At 42.3% G+C, this 23,751-nt stretch overlaps 1 protein-coding gene across 1 annotated transcript in view; it reads left to right on the top strand.

Moving 5' to 3' along the window:
* The first annotated feature begins 2,621 nt into the window (after positions 1-2,621).
* LAMC2 (laminin subunit gamma 2) overlaps positions 2,622-23,751 on the top strand; it is a 73,584-nt gene continuing 52,454 nt past the window's right edge. The window contains exon 1 of the mRNA XM_007523821.3: positions 2,622-2,828. Coding sequence (XP_007523883.1) covers positions 2,750-2,828 — 79 coding nt within the window. The 5' untranslated portion in view covers positions 2,622-2,749. The remainder of the gene's footprint in view (positions 2,829-23,751) is intronic.

A 23,751-nucleotide genomic window follows, 5' to 3' on the forward strand; every position in this document is an offset into this window, starting at 1 on the left:
ACAACAATAAAATACAACAAGGGCAACAAAAGGGAATAAATATTGAAAAATAATAAAATAAAATTTATATTTAAAAAAAAGAAAAAAAAGAAAGATAGACACCTGCAGACCTGCTTCACTGCTTGTGAAGTGACTCCCCTGCAGGTGGGGAGCTGGGGGCTCGAACTGGAATCTTTATGCCAGTCCTTGCACCTTGCGCCACCTGCGCTTAATCCGCTGCGCTACTGCCTGACTCCCCTTCTCTCCCTTTCTAAGTCACACCTACACATATTACTACTTCTGAACATCTTTCCTTTTTTTTTTTTCCTCTTCTCTCTCTGGGTCCTGATAGAATTGTAGTTCATAGCCTCTAGTCATCTTTCCCTAACACTTCTCTCCCTCCGGGAATATGGCCCAAAATTCCTTTTGGAGTGTAGAAGGTGGGAGTTCTGACTTCTGTAATTTCTTCTCCACTGGACATGGGCATTGTCAGGTTGATTCATACCTCCAGCCTCTGACTTGAAGTTTGAACAGTAATTGGTGTTAGAAATTTCAAAGAAGGCTCTTTATCTTGTTTGTTTCATTATAGATAGAACTGAAGAGATTCAGTCACGGAGAAGAAAAGCAGACTATCCTTTCTGTTTCTCACTCTTAGTTGCTAAAGGTTATAGAGTGGGTAATTAGTATGACTCCCCAGCCCTTGTTGTTCTTTGATGCCTAATCAGATCCTGGTGACTCCTGAATGCCTAGGTTGTGCTTCTTCCTCTGTAAAAGCCATCTCCAGTGAGACCAGCCTACCCATACAGAAGTGGGTGACATACATAACATTCTTACACAGTCTGACACTCAATCATGTACAGTTGGCCCTTGAACAACATCAGTTAGAACTACCTAGGTTTACTTAGATGCTGATGTGTTTTTTAGTAAGTACACTTGATCTTCCATAACTGTAGTTCCCCCTTCTGGCTTGCTAGCATGGATTCTACCAACCTCAGATATCATTGAATTGAATCTTCAAGTATCAAATGCAGCCTAGAAAGGACTTGAATATCTGTGGAGATTGGTAGCCATGGCGACCATGAAACCAACCCTCTAGGGAGTCCAGAAGATAACTGTAGTTAAATGTGGAGAGAATCAACAGTTGTATGTGATTTTTCCATTGTGTCAGCATGAACACTCCCTACCCCCATGCTGTACAAGGGTCTACTGTACTCTCTTAAGGGTCTACTGTACTCTCTTATTTGTTGTCTTATGTTATCATCTATAGAACTATCTAGAGTCTATTTACTCCGTGAATAACAGATATTGGGGATCTTTGCAGGTGTTGTGGATGAAAAACAGGTTGTTATTTTGGACAAAGGTATGTATTTATGCCATGTATATTTAAATCTTTGACATTTTAAAAATATCTAGTAGGGACCAAAATCTTCTTTTTGACAGTACCTCTCTGAATGAATCCCACCAGCCTCCTCATGGAAAGGGACAGTGTGTGTGTGGTTGGCCAAGAGCCATAGCTTCCTAGAAATCACTCACTTTATTCACACCAAGACAGTGCACACTCACTGTCGGCCTCAGCAAATATTTTCTAATGAGCCCATAGAGAATAGTGTGATGAACATACTCTAAGATGTCAAAAGAGTAGGAATCCACATGCTCTTTCTTTCTTTCTTTTTTTTAATTGCCACAGGGCTGGGGCTTGGTGCTGGCACAATGAATTCACCATTCCCAACAGCTATTTTTCCTTCCTATTTTTTAATGTGATAGAACAGAGAGAAATTGAGAGGGGATGGAAAGATAGAGAGGGAGAGAGAAAGGGACAGACACCTGCAGATCTGCTTCACCACTTACGAAGCTTCCCTTCCTGCAGGTGGAGGACTGGGGGCTCAAAGCCAGTCCTTGTGCATAGTAACGTGTGTTTAACCAAATATGCCACCATTTGGCCCCTGTGTCCTCTTAATCACTCGGACAGAACATTTATTGAGCACACCCCTGTAAGCCAGAGGTTGTATTGAAATGTTAGGGGCACAAAGCTGCCTTTGCAGAGAGGCTGGCCAAACAGCTGGGCATTTAAAATAAGAGTTGCTAGCCCAGATGATCAGGAAGAGACACTTGGCCTAGGTTGGTGATGGGTAGGGGAAAGAAGGCCGTTTCAGCAGAGTGTGTGCTGGGATAGGGCTGCTGGATTTCAGAGAGAGCAGGAACCTGGACAGGAGCATGGATAGGACCTTATTGAAACTCTCTGCCTGGCATGTTTTCCTGGATGCCTTTTAGACCAGAGCTGAGCAGAGCTGCTGCATTATTATTTCCGAGACTGCACACTTGAGATGAGGCCTCCAGGTTTGAGGAAGAGGCTGGCTTCAAGGAACCTCTATGGATTCTCCCAGGGACCACCCAGGCAGTACTGAGGCGTGTGTAACCGCATTCCTCCAGAAGATCGCTGGGCCTCAACCTCTGCACCACACCCTGGGCCAGTCCAGGTGCGCCCCCTTCAACCCCTCCCCCCCACCTCCCCATCCTGGTGCGACCAGAGAGGGAGTTTTGTAGCTTCCCAATGTGCTGTGTTTGTCTGCCTCGGAGGGCTGGGTCCTCCTTATTCACAGGTGAGTCATTCCCTGTAGCACAGGCTCTCTTCCTGTCAGGACTGAGTCAGGTAGAGGAGTCGATAAAACCACCTGATCCAGGAAAAGGAAGGCACCGCGGAGCAGAGACTCACAGGCGCGCCTGGGCGGCGCAGCGACCCCGCAGCAGAGAAAGGCAGCAGAGAAAGGCCATGCCCGCGCTCTGGCTCAGCTGCTGCCTCTGCTTCTCCCTCCTCCTGCCTGCGGCTCTGGCCACCTCTGGGAGCCAAGGTGAGTGAGTCTGTTGGAGGCAAGGTGAGTTGGCCCTGGAGGAGAGAGCTGCTTTTCCTCTGCAGAGCTGAACGCGCCTCCAAGCGCTCTAACTTTGTCCCAATCTCTTAAAAACTCCCGCCTTCCAGACCTGGGACTTCTCCAGAAAAAAAGTTTAAAATAAGGCAAAAATTATTATATCAATAATGTACACCCAATATGTTGTGACAAGCCAGGGTTTGCCTTGTTTTTCACCAGTGTTGCTCTTTAAGGGCTTTATCCTCTCTTCCTTCCTTCCTTTCTTCTTTCCTTCCTTCCTTCCTTCCTTCCTTTCTTCCTCTCTCTCTCTCCCTCTCTTTCTTCCTTTCTCTCTCTCCCTCCCTCCCTCCCTTTCTTTCTTCCCCCCCCCCACCTGCTAAAGAAATAACTTGTTGGTATATGCATTCTTTACCCAGGGCTTTTATTCAAGAGGTTTAAGTGGAATTTTTTTTTTCTGTCTGCAAACATCACTAAGATTGAAATACAACCTCTCTCATCAGTAATTCTTCTAGAATTCCTGTTTCATCTTTGTAGTGGAAAACGAGCCTTATCTTCGCTGTTTTTATAGTCCTTTCAATTAGCAGGCATTTATTGCGTTCCTATGATAAATGGGCAGATCTTTTAAGCTGATTTAAGACACCCAGGGGCTGTCATATAGTAAGAAGTTCAGTTCCTGTAAACAAAACTTCCAGAGAGCCTAGCAACTGTTTACTGCATGTGTTAACTCTTGACAACGTACTCAGGGGTTTTTCCCCTTCACTTTGTTTGACTGGTTACATTTGCAGGGCAGTTACCCTGAATTTATGTTTGTATTGCTTTCTGAACCTGGTGGCATTTCAGTGTCATATCAATAGACCCAGAAAGCATTGTCACACACATGCATACGTGAACCCAAGCCAGTGTTGTCATCTTACTCCTTTTGTTACCATCCAACCTGGACGATAATGGCTTGGATTGTATTTCAACAGCATGGACAATATTTCAGTATATGTTTAAATGTACTGATATAATGTTTTTTTCTCTCTCTAAAATAGTCTTGAAATTGACTTCTGATTCATCATCCCTGACTACCATTTTAAAAACCATTTATGAAAATCATTGTGCAAGTTAAATGGAGTGAAAAACATCTTTAAAAAGTGTGGATAGTCCTCAAATCTTAGAATTCAGTGGAACTGCTTAGTGAACTCATTTTGACCCTCTGGCTTTTGGTGGTGCTGAGACTCTCATCCAGGACCTCTAGCTTGCAGGTTTTAAATGATTCCGCTGCACTTACTCCCTAGCTGGCTGCTAGAATTCCTTGGCTTTAAAAATGAGAATGGATCTGTGCAAAGCCAGACAAGCAGCTATTGGCAAAGACAACATTGGCACGTGATCTGGGAATTCTGAAAAGGGAGCTTTGAGGACTATGTTATAAAAGTGATAAGGAAACAAGACCCAACTATTATATAGCATGGGTAAATATTGAAACAGCTCTGCCCTTGACAATAATTGAGTGTACATGAGTTTGTATTAGCATTAAATTATGGAAATAAGTATGTATGAAGTTATTGTTTAACCAAGTCAGACTCCAGGGGACAGAGTTTAGGCTCTCCCTTCTTAAAGATGAACCAGTTCTAGGGCCTGCACGGTGGCTCACCTACTAGTGCACACATGTACACATGTTACCATGCTCAAGGACATGAGTTCAGGTCCCTGGATCTCAGTTGCGGGGGAGAAGCTTCACAAGTGATGAGGCAGTATTGCAAGTGTCTCTCTTTCTCTCTTCCTTTCTCAGTTGTAGGGGAGAAGCTTCACAAGTGATGAGGCAGTATTGCAAGTATCTCCCTTTCTCTCTTCCTCTCTGTCTTCTTATTCTCTCTCAATTTCTCTCTGTCAGTATCAACAAAAAAGAAAAAAATGGTAATAGATTCATCATGTAGGCACTGAGCCCTAGCAATAATCATGGTGGCAATTAAATTAAAAAATATATACTAATAAAAGATTAACCAGTCCTGAGCATTCCATCTAGACTATTAAGTCTGAAGAGGTGTATCAATTCTAGACTCTTTCCTTCCTGAGGAATGGGCTGTTTAAGATAGGCTCCATTCTCATTCATTCAATGATAGTGTGAAAGCTTGGTGTCCAGGGAGACTGCACACACTTCTCCTTTCATGGCACTTGGACATAATGGACATTTGGCTAAAACATGGTATTTGCCACCTCTCAGAGTGGCCCATACCTCTGCATCCTATAAGCTGCACCTACAGGATCCTAAGGCAACAGCATTGCTTCCTCACTGTTTCTTTTCAGACATTATGGTGTGAAATCTAGTCAGCAAAACATTTAGGGTTGACTCAGCTAAAACACAGGTTTCAGAATCAGCCCAACCTGGCTTCAGTTGTTGGCAGAGTCACTTTGTACTAGTAAATTTCTTGGCTTCTCAGCTGCCTGAAGTCTGCTTCTTCATCTGTTAAATGGACTCAAGAGTACTGCACCACTTTGAAGCAATGTTGAAAGGAAATGCCTAAAATGCTCAGAGTTCTTTGAAAAGCCTGGCACTATCAACATGGACTTAGTGAACCTGGAGAATCTGGAGATAGATAAGGACTCCCCTGCAATAGCCCTCACTCAATTGGATGTGAAGTAAGGTGGCATAAAGCCCCATTGCTTAGGATCACAGCTCACATGGAGCAGTATAAAGCAAGTAGGAATGAGACTAGAAATGCAACCAAGAATCTCACAAGAGATTATAGAAGAGCCCTGCATATCAGGCTCTGCAGTTAGGACAGTGTCCTGCAAGCAGAGAAGAATTTCAGATGATCTGTGAACTGAGGTGTGAGTGTGCTTAGATATTTTAGAGGATGGAACTGTGCCAGAGGAGTATTCAATAGTTCAGTTGGGAGAGGATAAAGGCTCTTATCTTAGTGGTATAACTAGCAAAGGGAAAACAGATTATAGATGTTTAGAAGACAAAATGAACAGAATGTGGTGACCCAGTCTGTGTGTGTGTTAAGGATACTCTGTGTAAGGGAGACTAGTGAGATAGGGAAGAGGCCAGGATGGATCCAAGGCTTCAGGCTTATGTGACAGATTATAGACAGTGAGGCCAACCCAGGAAGTGAGGGGGCTTAAAAAGAGAGGTCAGATGTGGGAGTGGGAGCGGGGTGGGGGGGCAGTAGAGGAAGAAGAGCAAAGAGTGAGTGTCTGGGAATCTGGACTTGAAATGCAAGTGGAGTTGTCCTACAGTCTCAGCGAATAGATGGGACACTGAGAGGGATAATTTCAAATTCATGTATTTTTTTCCCCAAGTAACACTTTATTTAAAAAGTTGGACTGGCTTGATAGCTCAAGTCCAGTTCCCCACCACAAGTGTCAGTGCTGTGACATCTTTCTCTTTCCCCTTCTGTTTCTGACTGTCTTATCTGAAAAAGTTGGCCTGGAGCAGTGAAATTGCATCGATGATAAAAAAAAAAATCATTTTCCTTTTTTGAGAGAAAGAGAGAACTAGAGACTGTGCCACTTTTTAAAAAATAGTGGGTGGAACCCAGGGCCTCATGCATGTAGACCTTGCATTCTACCATGGTGCCATCTTCCTGATCCCAACACTATTCTAAAGATAAAACAATTTAATGAAATCCCTACAATGTCAAAGAATTTGAAAAGTTAGGGGCATGAAATTGAAGTGCTAGGGTAATCCTGGAAATAGTCATTGATCATCATCATCTCTTCCTCCTTTTCCTCCTCCTCTATCTTCTCTTTATTTTTTGCCACTAGGGTTATCACTGGGACTTGGCTTTGGTACTACAAATTCACCACTCCCAGGGGTCTTTTTTTCTTTCTACTTTATTTGATAAGACAGAGAGAGAAATTGAGAGGGGAGGGGAGAGTGAGAGTGAGAGGTGGGGTGGTGGTGCACCCAGTTAAGCACAAAATCACCATGTGCAAGGATCTGGGTTTGAAACCCTGCTCTCCCCCTGCAGGGTGAACACTTCACAAGCAATGAATAAAGTCTATAGGTGTCTGACTTTCTCTCCATCTCTCTATCTCACCATCCTCTCTCAATTTCTCTCGGTCCTATCTAATAAAAGTTAGAAAGAAAAAAAAATGAAGAAAGAAAAAGTAGCCACTGGGGGTGGTAGATTCGTAGCACTGGCACCGAGCCCCAGTGATAACCCTGGTGGCAAAAGAAAAAGAGAGAGATGGGGGAGAGAAAGATGGACATGTGTAGACCTGCTTTGCTGCTTGTGAACTGCCCTCCCTGCAGGTGTGGGACTGGGGATTCAAACCTCGTCCTTGTGCATGGTAACCAGTGCACTCAACGAGGTGTGCCACTGACTGATTCCCTGGAAATAATTTTCTCATGTAAGTTTTTTTTTAGTGTTTCAGCTGTATTTCCTGGAGAAAATTTCAAGGATAACACTTGAGTCATTTATCACAGATCATTATAGAAATAGGAGTGTCACAGATTCTAGAATACTCTAATTTGACCATAAACCAGTGTAGATTTCTGAGTCATTGCTCGACTGTGTGCTAATGTCTTCCCCAGGTGCATACTGTAATATTTGACTCATACTCAAAGCCAAAAACTAAGTCTGTTCTGTGTCTGTGGGTAGCTATCTTATTATATACATGCCTCCTGATGTCACAATTATGAAAAAGTAAAAGAATGGCTCTTTTCCAATACCATGTTAGGCTAAGTCTTTCTCCTCTGCTGTGTCTGAGAAGAGGTGGAGAGCAACTGGTTAAAGATCTATGTGTCCTGGGCTTTTCTAGGCTTGTAGTCTACTGACAGAGTTCCAGCTATTTCTTTTCCTGGTCTTATTTTATTTTTTAATTTTCCTGTCTCAATAGGGATCTTTATGTTCAAAAAAATATGAATAAGTAAAATTGCAGTCAAATCATTTCCCACAACTACCTTCAACATTGGCAAACTATCCACATCTTTAGCTGCACATATGTGAGGCTTTTTTCCTGTCTGTGGAACTGGGTCCTCACCCATAAAAATTCCACCATTCCAGGCCACTTTTTTTTTTTCCATTCAGAAAGGGAGAAGCACCATAGCACCAGAGCTTCCTCCGTTGCCATAGCACCTTCTGTGTGGTGCTGGGAATGGAACGTGGGTGGCAATACAGGTGTCCTACCTGATGAGGTAACTCTCTAGCCAGCGGCATTTCTTAGAAAAAGGTCTGCAATGTTCACATTCTACAATGTCTTCTCTTATTAAAATATCATGAAACTAAGCGAGAGTGAACCTTAAGAATCTACAAGAGCCTCTCTTTAGATGGGGAGATAGATACCTCGAGAAGGTAAATCAACTGTCCACATTCTCACTATTGTTGGTAGTAGAACTGGGCTTCAGCCTAGGTAATCCTCATATGGAGATGGGGAAATCAAGGCACAAAATAGTAACTGCTTTGACCAGAGCCCTGCAGTTAGTGTCAGGGCAGAAGCTAGTTTAATGATCTTTCACAAGACTCTTCCTTGACTTATCCATCTGTCTGAAGAGTTTTAACTTAATTTTAAGCTTTGATGGAATCTTATTTTAAAATATTTATGAGAAAAAAGAATCAGATCATCACTCTGACCCATGTAGTTACTGGGGATCAAACTCAGGACCTCATGTTTATGAGTCTTGCCAATGAGCCACCTTTATGCCCCAGCTACAACTTGATGGGATCTTGATCTACTATAAGAAATTCTTTTATCATGAAAAAATGCTCCAAGTCTTTGATTGTCAGAGAAATACAAATAAAGACAACAACAAGATACCACTTCACTCCTGTGAGAATGTCATACATCAGAAAAGGTAGCGACAACAAATGCTGGAGAGGTTGTGGGGTCAAAGGAACCCTCCTGCACTGCTGGTGGGAATGTAAATTGGTCCAGCTTCTGTGGAGAGCCATCTGAAGAACTCTCAGAAGGCTAGAAATGGATCTACCCTATCATCCTGCAATTCCTCTCCTGGGGATATATCCTAAGGAACCCAACACACCCATCCAAAAAGATCTGTGTACACATATGTTCTTAGCAGCCCAATTTGTAGTAGCTAAAACCTGGAAGCAACTCAGGTGTCCAACAACAGATGAGTGGCTGAGCAAGTTGTGGTATATATACACAATGGAATACTACTCAGCTATAAAAAATGGTGACTTCACCGTTTTCAGCCGGTCTTGGATGAAGCTTGAAAAAATCATGTTAAGTGAAATAAGTCAGAAACAGAAGGATGAATATGAGATGATCTCACTCTCAGGCAGAAGTTGAAAAACAAGATCAGAAGAGAAAATACAAGTAGAACGTGAACTGGAATTAGCGTATTGCACCAATGTAAAATACTCTGGGGTGGGTGGGGGGAGAATACTGGTCCAAAAAGGATGACAGAGTGTTGTATGTTTCATATTGGTTTGGTCTCCTTCTCCCCACCTCTGGGAGAAATTGGTTTGGCCCTTGCTAGTTTCACGGGCACCCTTCTCCCCACCCCTGGGACCCCTACAGAGGAGATGGAGGACAGATCTGTGTGGTGATTAGTTTAAGGGTCTCTCTCTGCCGCCAGAGCAGAAAGACAGGAGAGCACATGTTTGCCCGCTCGTGAATAAAGCTTCTCTGCCCAGCCGTGTGTCTCTGGTCGTCTCTGTCTTCCGCTGCGAAGCTAGCTCGGCCTTCTGGAGCCCTGAACTTTAACGACAACAGAGGACCTAGTGGGGGTTGTATTGTTATGTGGAAAACTGAGAAATGTTATGCACATACAAACTACTGTATTTACTGTTGAATGCAAAACATTAATCCCCCAATAAAGAAATTTTTTTAAAAAAGAAAAATGAACTAAGAATTTATTGCCCCCCCCCCCAAAAAAAGAAATTCTTTTATGTCACAGCTAGGATACCTGTGTCCTTTATTTTGAGAGGTCTCTGTGAATGTGCATCACAGGAGTGATTTTTCCTTTTAAAGTATTAGAAAGCAGCAGTTTAAAACCAAACAAAAAGTCTACTTTGTAGGGGCCATAGTCTAATTTCAGATGACCAAGTTTTCTTCTTTTCTTAGCTGAACTCTTCATTTTTATGCAACTTGGAATTGACTGAGTGCTGCTGATAAAAATAACCAAAAATGGAAAAAGAATCATGGGGAATAGTGACAATAAACCTTTCTGTTTTACCATTCATTGTTGACATTTTAAATCACATTTTTACTATTTTTTATATTTTATTTATTGGATAGAGACAGGGAGAAATCAAGAGGAATAAAGGAGATAGGGAGAGACAGAGAGATACCTGCAACATGGCTTCACCACTTACAACGATTCACTCATGCAGGTAGGGACTGGGGGCTTGAACCTGGGTCCTTGCACGTTGTAATATGTGCACTTAACTATTTGTGGCACCTCCTGGCCCCATTTGAAATCATTATTTGCATAGTTCTGTCCTGAGACGATTTTTCATTCCTCCCTGGATATGCGTTCTGGAGTCTTTTAGGAACATTGGCAGGTAAGCTTTATGCACACTCACTGCTATTTCATCTCTACCTTTTTTGCTTTTAGTAACAAGGAATTCCTAAAATTTAAAGATCACTTCTCATCCCCAATAGATGAGTATTTTATGATAGTGCAGTAGGGGCCCAGAACCATCACTCTTGCCTTGAGGTTTGCATGTAGTGGTGATGGTGTGTGTGTGTGTGTGTGTGTGTGTGAAGGGGGCAGCTCACATATTGAGATCTGTAGAAACAAGTAGCTGGCCTGTCATGAGAGGGGCAGTGGAGCCCAGTGCTTCTTTCAGAATGACATGCAGGCCACATTTCTCCCACTTCCTGGTGGAGACTTCACAGGTCAGTCCCTTCTGGGAATAGTTTTATTTCTCTTTATAGATATATAGAAATGGCCAGACATTCAAAAACCCATCAAATGCCTTCTGACTAGTCAATATAATTTGAACTTATCTTTTTCAAGTGGATTTTCCCTAGAAAACAATCATTAATGAATGTTATCAATACCCTTCATAAATAGTTCTCAATATTGTAAACGTGCAAACCACTATTGTTCTTTTGTCAAAATTGAGGGCTCTACTGTTATCAAGGAAGCAGGCACATATGTACATGCTCATATCTTAGTGAAGGAGATAGCAACAACCAAAAATCTATGGCTAATCTCCTCTACAAGAATATATTCTTGGGCTGGGTGCTAGCTTAGCCTGTTAGAACACCAACTTGCATCCCTGAGGCCCCAAAAGCCACCAATTCAATCTCTAGCACTACCTGTGGCAGAATGGATTGGTATTCTGGTTTCTTTCTTTTCCTCCTCTCATTTTTCTCTTTCATAAGAAATAAACGAATGTTTAAAAAAATAAACAAGGGAGTCGGGCAAAATAGTGCAGTGGGTTAAAAGTGCACATGGCGCAAAGTGCAAGGACCAGCATAAGGATCCTGGTTTGAGCCCCCAGCTCCTCACCTGCAGGGGAGTCGCTTCACAGGTGGTGAAGCAGGTCTGCAGGTGTCTTATCTTCCTCTCCCCGTCTCTATCTTCCCCTCCCCTCTCCATTTCTCTCTGTCTTTCCTTCCTCTCTCCATTTCTCTCTGTCTTATCTAACAATGACGACATCAATAACAACAACAATAAAAAACAACAAGGGCAACAAGAGGGAAGATAAATAAATAAATATAAAAATAAATAAATAAATAAATAAATAAAAATGAATAGTCTATTTTAAAAAGATACTATTCATATAAGTAATAAAAAGGTTTAAAAGGGACTATCAAATGACTTTAAGGAATTAACAAAATGGAAATCAAAGAATTAAAACAAAATTTTAAGATTTATTTCTTTATTTTTATGAGAGAGACCAGAGCGCTGTTCAGCTTTGGTAGTGCTGGGGATCAAACCTGGTCCCTAGGCATGAGGTAGTATCCCTACGCCCACCCTAAATGCAGATTTAAATTATAAAACCTTATTGACTATATACTTCAATTATACCCAAAATGCATTTCCAGACAACTGAGAATTTCCTTTTGAACTTTTGTTTATTCAGACTTTTATTCAGATTCCTCAAACATTTCTGTCCTTTGGGTCCTTGTTACTCAGGCCAGCCAACACCTCTAGCTGACTGGGCTCTCTCTCATTTCCTTTTGCTTAACTGCTTCTTAAAGGGACATTTGACACCTTTTGCCAAGACATGTAGGACATACTCAAAGAACACTGTGTTCTCTGAATAACAGTCAAAAGTCCTTTTTTGTGTTGGAATGCTTTTCTCTCTAGATGAGCTCATAGAAATGTAGAAATCACCATTTTTGTGGTCAGTGGGGCTCCATGGGGGTGGATGAACCATTCCTGCAGAACTAGCACCACTATCACTACTGGGGTGCTGACCTTATCAGCCTCAGAGCAGAGCCCTGAAAGGTGTCAGGTGTAAGAGCAGGGGGCTATCTCCTGTGTCTTTTGTGTCTCTTTTGTCATAATCACTTCTTCCCTTTCACCTTTGAGCTCACTCAGGCTTATCTCATAGTCTTCTCTTTGACTCTCCACTAATTTTTCTTCTGCAACTCTGTTGGTTGGTATCTCCTTCCCTTCTATTTATTCACTGACTGCCAGGGAGAGTGGTGGTGGTGGTGGGGGGATAGGAATAGTGTCAGAAGGCATCTCCAGAAAGGGCTCCTGGTGTGTCCCCTTTAGCCTGGGTCTTCTAGAATCTAAGTGTAAATTGTAATATAATGTGCTAATAATTGTTAGTGAAAATATTGCGATGGGAGAAGGTATGACAAAATAGCTCATTTGTATAGTGTGCTGCTTTGGCATGTGTGTGACTCAAGTTAAAGTCTGACTCCCTCCACATTGAAAGAAGTTTCACTGCTGTGGTCTCTTTCACTCTCTGCCTCTCTGTCTGAAAGAAAGGGGAGAGAGAGAAGGGGGGGAGGGAGAAAGAAGAAGAAGGAGGAAGAGGAGAAGAAGGAAAAGGAGGAGGAGGAATTAGGGGGCTCCTTTTAAACCATAAACATTGAAAAGGAGAATTGGAATGACCTAAGTTTCATTGGCTCTTAATGACATATATATATAACTTTCCACAGTTAAATGGAAAGACTTCACTTTATGCTACAAACCAATTGCATATGCTCACAATATAATTTTTCTAGATGGAAAACATTTATTTGCATTTAATCTACAGACCAGTTATGGTAGTTCCTCTTCAAAATTCCCCAGACTCTCCGCCTTAATCGCTTGTTGAAGAAAACTATTCTCTCTCTCTCTCCATCTCTCTCTCTCTCTGCCACTAGGGTTGTTTCTAGGGCTCAGTGCCTGCATGGCAATGCTACAGCACTCTGTTATCACTTTTCTTTTTTTCTTTTTCTTATAAAGATGGAGTTTAGAGAGAGAGAGAGAGGAAGAGAGGAAGAGAGGAAGAGAGAGAGAGAGAGAGAGAGAGAGAGAGAGAGGAAGAGAGGAAGAGAAACGCTTGTATCTCTGTTTCACTACTTGTAAAACTCTGTCCTCTGCAGGTGGGGACCCAGGGCTTGAACCAGGTTCTCATCCATGGTAACTCATCTCATCCAGCTCCTGTATTGGATATCTTTTATTTCCAGATGCTAGAGAAACAGCAGTGAACATGCTATAATTTTATAGGGTAAAGTCTACTGTATAATAATGTGAGCATGGAATTCAGTTAATAGTGAAACTGATATTACAATGTCATTTCACATGCATCTCACCTGTCACATCATTACAGTATCAATACACGCAACTCAGGTTGAGAAGATCTGTCCATGCTGTCTCAGTCAAGACTGCCCATGGTTAGAACACTGGCCTCTGCTGTTCCTTGACTCCAAGCACTTCAAATGCAGCCTTACATCCACCACTTGGGTATTTACATGTCCTGGGAAGCAAAAAGATCAAGCAACATGATTCTGATTCTGCTGACTTAAAGCTCAACTGTGAAAAATGCAAGGCAGAAGACTGAATTCAGTTAAAAGGCTCACAGCAGAGGGGAAAAGCACCATTTCAGTTTTCTAGTTAGAAAACATAACTTTATAAAGATGAAACTGGAAGCAGGCATTCATACAGTAAGCCATGAAATTCAGGATCCGATTAAATGATGTTATATTCAGATTGTGCTCCAAAGTATTCATCTCTGCCAGTAAATCTGCAGCCTTAAAAAGAAAAATCCCAAGTAGGAGGCTTTTAAACTAGAGAATCCTCTGAGTGTTTTCATTATTCCATGGACTACAGTAAAAATTCTCATGTTGGGAAATGCTGATTTTTGCAAATTGGATGATAGTTTCCAATGCTTTTGATTAATGACAAGTACTTCAGATTTCATAAATAATATGCAATTTGAGAATGTTTAAAAGTGATTGAAAATACATTCAAAGAGATTGCTATTTAAAGGATGCTTTCAATTACTGCTTTTATCCTGAATAAAAGTATTTGCCAGGATATTTTGTTTTTAGTGAATGTATTATTGATATTAATTTACATTTTATGGTCATCTTCAATCTAGCTGTTTACATTTGAACTTTTATTGAAGGATATCACTACTTCTGATTCCATGGAGGAGACATTTGCATTCTTTGAGGGTCAGATGGTTATCAGTTTACATGAGACCATTTTTTTTTTTTGACTCAGAGGAAGGGAATGGCAACAAACAAGATAAATTAAACCCTACTTCAACTTTTTTTTAAACTTTATTTATTTTAGAAATTAATAAGGAAGAGGGAAATTGGGAGAGAGAATGACAGAGAGACAACTGTAGGCCTGCTTCATTGCTCGTGAAGCTTTTCCTCTGCAAGTGGGGACTGGGAGCTTGAACCCAGGTCCTTGCATATTGTAATGTGTGCACTTAACCATGTGTGCCACCATTTGCCCCTTCTAGTGTAACATCTTTAAACAAATAAAAGGGATGTCATTGGGATTGCTAGCCCTAATTCACCTCCCCTACTATGGTGCTTTTCCTTTACAACACAAGACTTTTAAGAAGCAGAGAAGGTATAAAATGAAGTCTAAGTGAAATGGATGTGAGAGATGAAGACATCCCATCCAGAATGTAATGCATTAAGTCAGAAACATAGATGTGGGGGCCAGGCAGTAGCACAGCGGGTTAAGCAAACATGGCATGAAGCGCAAGGACCAGCATAAGAATCCAAGTTCTAGCCCCCTGGATCCCCACCTAAAGGGAGAAAGCTTCACGAATAGTGAAGCAGGGCTGAAGGTCTCTCTGTCTCTTTCCCTCTCTATCTCCCCCACTCTCTCAATTTCACTATCTTTATCCAATAATAAATAGTTTTGTTTTTTTAAAAAAACATAAATGTGATTAGACCATGCAATTTTTTTATAATTTTTTATTTATAAAAAGGAAACATTGACTAAACCATAGGATAAGAGGGGTACAACTTCACACAATCCCAACCACCAGAACTTTGTATCCCATTCCCTCCCCTGATAGCTTTCCTATTCTTTAACCCTCTGGGAGTATGGACCCAAGGTCATTTTGGGATGCAGAAGGTGGAAGGTCTGGCTTCTGTAATTGCTTCTCCACTGAACATGGGCGTTGACAGGTTGATCCATACTCCCAGCCTGTCTCTCTCTTTCCCTAGTGGGGAAGGACTCTGGGGAAGTGGAGCTCCAGGACACATTGGTGGGGCTGTCTGTCCAGGGAGTCTGGTTGGCATCCTGCTAGCATCTGGAACCTGGTGGCTGAAAAGAGAGTTAACATACAAAGCCAAACAAATTGTTGACCAATCATGGACCTATAGGCTGGTATAGTGCAGATGAAGAGTTGGGGAGGGGGGAGTCTCCATTTTGTAGATAATTAGTAGGCATATTTTAATTATATTCCAAAGGGCCTGTGGCTATACTAGTTTTTGTTTGTTTGTTTGTTTTTTTGCCTGAGCTTGAAATCTGATATGCAGGTGGATCCTAGTTATTGTCTGGGGAGATGATGCCATGGTTGGAAGAAGGACCAGAAAGCTGGATCAGGGAAGAGAATAGCTCCCTAATATGGGAAAGGTATATAAACATTGCTGACTGTAAACCCCATTGATTGGTGTGATCTGGGGCCCATATTCAGCTTAGGAGCCTATGTGACATCTGCATCCCTGTAGATCTGAGCTCACATTCTGTGGTCATAAGGAGGAACATTCCAAGCTGCCTCAATATCAGGACCCATCTTCCTCAGGTGTAGTATAGAGTATATTGTCCATCCTCCCTTTGGAGGATGGAACATTCTCTACCATTGTTGATCCAAGTTGAGGGCAAGGTCCTATGGGGGCCCACAAAGGGGCCTATTGTATTGTCCCTGATAGAAATGACCGGTGACGATGGAGAGAGAGATTTATTCGAGGTCTAGGCCCATCATGTCTGTTTGGGAATCTCAGGACTCCCCAGTTAGGGCCCCAGCTGATGGGGTGGCCTGATAGTGACTAAAGAGTCATCGTTAAAGTATGCCAGTCTCTTGCCCTTTTGTGGTCCTTGCTTTGATGAGGTTACCTTTGGAGTGAGAGAACTGTAACAGGAAGCAGGCGAGGAGGGTATCTAAGTAGACACTATTTCATTATGAACTTTATACTGACTCACTACAGACTATTGTGTATTTTTGCTTTCAGGTATATATTTTGCCCTAATTTATGGATACATGTGAACATATGCTCTATCTTATGGGACCTTAGACCATGCAATCTTTGTAGACATGTTAAAGAAGTTTTATCATTCACTCCAAAGGAAAAATGTAAGAGTTTCTGAGTAGAGGTATTGACAGCAATTTGTATTTAAAAAAAAATTTTTTTTCTGAACTCTGTGGGAAGGGAGGCAAAGAGAATTTACCTGTTGCAGGCAAGAAGTAATTGGGGTTTGGCCTACAGTAGCCATAACACAGGAAGACTGGACAAACTTGAGGTATTTAGTTGGTGATATCTATAACATTCTCTGTGGAGGTGAAAACAACAGAGAATCTGGAAGGGTTCTCCAGCTTTCCAGATGTGAAGATCGCCAATCACCAATTTGGTTTTAAACATGTGTGAAGGGTTTTTTCTTTTTCTTTTTTTTTTTTTACAATGAGCAACTGGAGATGAAAAGAGAATGGCATGAAGCTGTAAGTCTGAGAATGAAGTGTGATCCAGGGACATACCTTGGACTATGAATGTTGTCATGGTTCTGGAAGCCCTCAACATGGGTTAGCACCGAGCTTTGAGGATGCCCAGAGTTTTTATTCTGCGTTAGTAGCGGAGCTGGCAGACTTGAGGGGAAGGCAAGATCAGAAGCCAAGAGAACTCTGGTACTATAGAATCATCAAATCCAAGGGGGATTGAGATTTCCAAAGGAAGGAGGGGAAGAGATTCCATACCCCAGAAAGGAAATGAGGGGCATGACATACCAGGGAAGGCACATGCTTTCATTCTAAATGAGGAGGAGAAGCCAATGCCATCTCTAGATGATTTATACTTGGACTCATCCTCAGGAGATTATAGGTAACTTATGATCTAAACCTACCGCTGTTTAACTGAATCAGTAATTGTTGCACAAAGCAGCTGAAATGGTAGTAAGAGCAGAGCCCTAAGTAACTGCAGCCAGCACAATGGTCAAGTTCAAACATGATGCTCACATTCCTAGCTCCTGAGGTAGTCCCACACCCCAGCCAAGTGCACTACCTGTCAAGGCTTCGTGATCACTGATCTCATGGCCTCAAGCCTGTTGGTCCCCTTGCCTGACTCCCACACAGCAGAAGGATCCAGGCTCACTGACCACAGCCCACAGCCCACAGCCCACAGCCCACAGCCCACAGCCCACAGGCAGTCCTGGAGCAGAAACAGTCATCTAGTGGGAGTAGCAGCCTGAAAGGGAGGCCTTGACACTCTTTTGTTAGATCAACTCTTTCTGTTTCCATCTGCCATGTTTTTTTTGTTTTTTTTTTTAGGTTGAAATGTTAGCTTTTTTTCTTTTTGCACTAAATGCCATATATGTAGACAATGAAAATATTATATATTGTGTTAAACAGATAATAAATCAAGTCTCTGGACTCATGGGTTCTTCTATGATTTTTTTTTTTTGGTCAGTTTTTCTCCTTTCCTTCCTTCATCCTTTTTCCCCCTCCCTCCCTCCTGTCATTTTTTTCATTTACCCATCCTTCATTTCATCTTTCCATCCATTCATCCAACCACCAATTTCAGCCCCAATCCTGTATTAGATACTTGGAGGATATAAAAAAGAGAAATGCCTCCAAGCAAGTAGGTCACATACACAAATAGTGATAACAGAGCATCAAGTGTGATAAATGGCAGCAGAGAGGTGAGAATGAAGCCCAGCAGCACGCTTACAGGCAGGGGAAGAGCTGAAGTGTTATCAGTAGCAACCAACCACATAGGTATCATCTGTGCCTTTGGAGAGATTGCTTTGGCTGGTGATGGGCTGAGGGAACATGGAAGCAGCTTGTGCCCCAAGTAAAGGAAGTCACAGCCTCCAGTTCCAGGTGGGGTAAAGCAGGGTGCACCCTGGATTTCATGCAGGGTCTGGGTGCTTGGAGTCCAATGAAAAAGAGGAAGAGATGTACCAGGTCAGTGGGGCCAAAAGGAGTATGAAAGGAGATTGCATTTCAAATTTTGTTGGTATTGTGAAAATATAGTGATTCCATTATGTGCATGAAGGTGGAAATCAAGAAAAAAAAGTGAAGACCGTGTTTAGGTTTCTACCAACAGAAAGAGGATCTGCTTATACACAAATGATCATATTTGTGCCAAATTGATAAAAATTTCTCGTAATTATTGGCAATGACCCCCTAAAGGGAAATGTAAAATGACTTGGCAATGAATCGGAGCTCTTGATGCTAATTACTTCAAGTCCTCACCCCCAGTACCACCGCAGGAAATATTTTCAGTTTCCTTTCATTCTCCAAGGACCAGGTTGGAAGCAGCCTCTGCCCCATGTACCCTGCCCAGACCTGCCCAGAGTGAGCGAGGGGGGGTGGGGTACTGGGAAGGGAGGTCAGAGGTGGTATTGACTCCTTGCTCCATTGTTTGTAAAGGCTTCCAACCCCTTGAATTTGTTTCTCCCAGTAACGTGGGTGGTGGTATGGGTGGCTGTGGGCAGATCAACCTGCATCTGGCTTCTCTAAAGATCACCTTGAGGGGGCACTGACAGTGTGCTATTATAGTTATTTATGATAATAAATACTTCAGTGCCAGAGAGGCAGCACAGAGCACAGCCAGACAGTTACCACCCACATTTCCCTCGACTTAAAGGAGGAAAAAGTGTGAGCAAAATGAGCCACTTTCACTTGTCTTCATTTTTCTAAAGTTGTATTTATGTTAGAGAGAAAGGGAGAAGGGAGATAGGTAGATAGATAGATAGATAGATAGATAGATAGATAGATAGATAGGAAGAAAATCAGCATCACTCTGGCACATGCAATGCTGGGGATCAAGCTTAGGACTTCATGTTTGTAAATCCAGAGCTTGTGTTCAGGTAAATCTTAAGCTAAACTTGATGAGTCTCCTTTTTTTTTTTTTTTTTTTGCCTCCAGGTTTATTGCTGGGTTCAGTGCCTGCACCATGAATCCACTGCTCCTAGAGGCCATTTTTCCCCCTTTGTTGCCCTTGTTGTTGTAGCCTTGTTATGGTTATTATTGTTATTGTTGATGTCATTCATTGTTGGATAGGACAGAGAGAAATGGAGAGAGGAGGGGAAGACAGAGAGGGAGAGAGAAAGATAGACACCTGCAGACCTGCTTCACCGCCTGTGAAGCGACTCCCCTGCAGGTGGGGAGCCGGGGGCTCGTACTGGGATCCTTATGCCAGTCCTTGCACTTGGCGCCACATGTGCTTAACCCGCTGTGCTACTGCCCGACCCCCTCCTTTTTTTTTTTAAATCTATTTTATGAGGGGTCAGAGGGAGAACCAGAGCCCTGCTCTGCCATATTCAGTGTCCAGAGTCAAACCCAGGGCCTCATGCATGCAAGTCCTGCTCTCTACTGCTGAGCTATTTCTTTGGGTGTTGAAATCTTCTTTTAACTACAGAGAGAACTCTGACGAACTGAGACAAGGATTTCCAGGAGTTGGAGTTGGGGGAAAGGGAGAGGGTGGGACAGAAAACACAAGAAGTGTTCTTGGACTGGGAAGTATTTGGAACAAATGAAAAGTCATGTCAGTGTAAGGGATGAGATGGAACCCAGTACAGAGTTCAGTGAATAAGGAAGAACCTCAGGGCTCTAAAATATTTGAGATCTATCCAGGCTAGGGGAGTCTGATTTCTTTCTATATTTTTATCTTTGATGAAATTTTATCTCTTTTTTTGTGGCGTTAGAGCCTTATGCATGCATGATTTCACCACTTAAAGAAATACAACCACACATGCACTCACACGCACACACACCACATAGCATCAGAGCTTCCCCTAGCACGATGGCATTCCTATATGGTGCTAGGGCTTGGATTTGGGTCATGAACATGACCAGGCAGGTACCTACAGGTACTGGGGCACAGACTGATTTTTGCTGCTACTGTGTCCTCAGTATCTAGAACAAGACCTGGGGTGCAGTAGATCCTCAACATTCATTTCTTGATTGAATGAATGAATAAATGAATGAATGAATGAATGAATATATAGTTGTTGATAAATGGTCCCAGGTAAGCGAAGACGTGTTTGAAAGCCCTATCCTAACACTCCCATCACTTATGTGTATCAGGGCTCTCTGAGGGAACCCAGAGAGCATGCAAAGTTTTTAGAGCCTTCATCCAAAAACACACACCAGTACATGAATTATCAAGCTTAAAAAATATTCTATGCATACATTTAACACAAAAGCATTAAGGAAGGAAAGTATAGTAATAAAATATTTTGAGTTTTCCCTTGTTTTCAAATATATGATAGACCTGAATTTAGGTTTTGTTAATCTGAAGAAATCATTTTTTTTACTTCATTTATTTATTTTTAAGTATTTATCTATTTAATTTGATAGGATAGAGAGAAACGGAGTGGGTAGGGGAGATAGACAGTGAGAAGGAGAGAAACCTGTAGCACTGCTTCACCACTCATGAAGCTTCCTCCCTTCAGATGGGAAGCAGGGGCTTGAACTTGAGTCCTTGCACATAGTAATGTGTGCACTCAACCAAGTGTGCCACTGTCCAACTCCTGAATCAGAGTTTCTTTATATTTCTTTATTTTATTTACTTATTATTGGATAGAGACAGAGAGAAATTGAGAGGGGAGGAGGAGCTAGGAAGAGAGACAGAGAGACACCTGCTTCATCATTTGTGAAGCTTTGCCCATGCAGGTAGGGACCAGGGGCTTGAACCCAGATCCTAGTACACTGTAGTGTGTGCACTTAACCAGCTACACCATCACCTCGCCCCCTGAACAAGTCATTGTTTTGTAAGTTACCAAGAAAGGCTGTTTTCTAGACTGAAAATCATTCTTTCAAGGAATGGGGAAGAGAGTACTGCTAAACACTGATATTTACATTTTAGGGCATTTCCAGATGTGTGGGTACCCCCTGAATATCTTTACATTATCAAAACACATCTGCAGGTTTCTTGAACTTTAAGAGAATATTCATTAAGGGGTCAGGTGGTGGTACACCTGGAAGAGTGCCTGTGGGACCATGTGCAAGGTCCCAGGTTCATTTATCCAGTTCCCACTTTTACTCTTTTTTTGTTTTGCCACCAGGGTAATCACTCAATTCATCAGCTCTGCAAATGCTCACAACAGCATTTAATTTTATGTATTCACTTGCACAGCCTCCACCTTGCACATGTATAATTTCACTATACCTGGGCTACTGTTTCATTAAGAAAGACAGAAAAGGCAGAGACACCACAGCACCAGAGCTCACCCCGGGAATGTGACATTCCCATATGGAGTTGGGGCTTGAAGCTGGGCCACTTGCATAGTGAGGCCTGTGCCCTACCTGGTGAATTATCTCTCCTTCCCCACAATTACACTTTAAGGTAAGTTTAAATATCCTCATTTCATGTAGGAAGATGTGAATACTCTTGGGGGGGGGGCGTTGTCTTGCAAAAGTTGCACAGCTGAACAGCAAAGGTCAGTCTAGGTACAAAGCCCCCACCTTTCCATCTGACCTTGCTTCCCACAAATCTGGCTCACCACCACTGCCTGCTGGCTTTCTTCCCAGAATCCTCTTCTACAGGGTTATTCAGTCCCTCCTGAAACCAATGACATGTCCTGTGCCTCTTTATACAGCATTATTATGTTCTTACGGAGTTTTCAATCTGTCTCTCTTCCTGTAGTTTTTTGTCGCATACTTTTCTCCCCCTCTAAATGACTTATGCACACACACACACACACACACACACACACACACACACACACACACACACACGTCACTCACCTTCATTTACTTACTCATCAGACACTTATTTCAGACATTGTTTTGCAAGGGACTGATTTGCACCAGGCAAGCCTTAAATATCTGAAGCCAGAGTTAGCATCTCCCTCCTCCATCTTACTATTTTCAGGGAAAACTGGAGATTTTTCATTCCAGGGCTTGCAACCATTACATGTCACAATTTCTAGATTCTTCCAGACTGTCCCTTTTGAAACAAATTCTCATTTTCAGAAGTCTCTCTCAAAGCAGCCAGAATTTGTTACAGTGCTCTGAGTCTGGTTTGAGCAATTCAACTTCCAACAGAACCTGATATTATAATTTCATGGGTGCAACCTAACATTTCATTCAACTCATAGCACATGTATTTGCACTCAGTTAAAACTTCCAGGACTTTCTCATGGAATGGGTGCCAAGACTAATCTTTGCCTGCAGATACCCATGTAACTGATTTTTGGGATTCCAAGCAAATGTGCAGTGCAGCTGTCACATACTGGGAGTTTGTACCAAGGATGTTGTTCATCACATCATGTGTGGATTTCACTGGCTACACCTTTCTGTGAGGTCACCCAGCAGGGCAGACACAGGCCATGTGTTCTTGATGCCCCAGCTGCCCTTTCATGGTGCCCTATCTAAAAAATAATTGCAAATTTCTTGTTGTCTTTCTTACTCAGAAAATAATTTTTAAAGATTTTATTTACTTATTAATGAGAAATATAGGAGGAGAAAGAACCAGACATCACTCTGGTACATGTGCTGCTGGGACTGAACTCAGGACCTCATGCCTGAGAGTTCGATGCTTTATCCACTGTGCCACCTCCTGGACCACAGAAAATACTTTTTTTTTTTTTTCCACTGGTAATATCTATCCTCAAAAGGACAAGTGACAAATATTTTAAATACTGACTGCCTTGTTATGTTACCTGTTTCACTTCTCTCCTCTCCTCTCCTCTCCTCTCCTCTCCTCTCCTCTCCTCTCCTCTCCTCTCCTCTCCTCTCCTCTCCTCTCCCCTCCTCTCCTCTCCTCTCCCAAGCTCTCTGGTGAAAACATGATATCTTTCCTTTTAAATAGATGATCTTCAAAGGAAATGTAGGTCTCTAGGTAACATTGTTCCTCTGGAGCTTGCCCATTAGGTTACAAGCCTATGGTTAAATATCCTCCTCCTCTCTGAGATGGGTTTCTCATATGTTCCAGACTGGGGTCCTCTGGGCCTCCTGTCTCGGGGGGGTGGGTCAGCCTCCCTGTTCTGTACTGACCATGTGGCAACTCCAAGCTTCCCCCAGAGACATTTGCTCTAGTCATATCTGTAGGATTTTGACCTTAAGCTGCCCTGAACTCCAACTTCTGGCTTCATGGCTCAGTGGGGACTCTTTGGAACATCCACATTTAAAGGATGTGGGGAGAGAGTTCATTCCTTTTGTATATGGAGTGAATTTTTTTTTTTGTCATTGATGTATTTGAAACATGGTCTTCTTTCTCAAGTCACCTCTCTCCAATCTAGACAAACCAAATATTAGCCAGTCTCATACTACTGGACAAAAAAAAAAAAAAAAAAAAAGGTGTGGGGAGAAAAAGAAAGAAAGAAAGAGAGAGGGAGTGAGTCAGGCAGTAGCACAGTGGGTTAAGC

This window comes from Erinaceus europaeus, chromosome 9, assembly GCF_950295315.1.
Source record: "Erinaceus europaeus chromosome 9, mEriEur2.1, whole genome shotgun sequence".
Lineage (NCBI taxonomy): Eukaryota > Metazoa > Chordata > Mammalia > Eulipotyphla > Erinaceidae > Erinaceus > Erinaceus europaeus.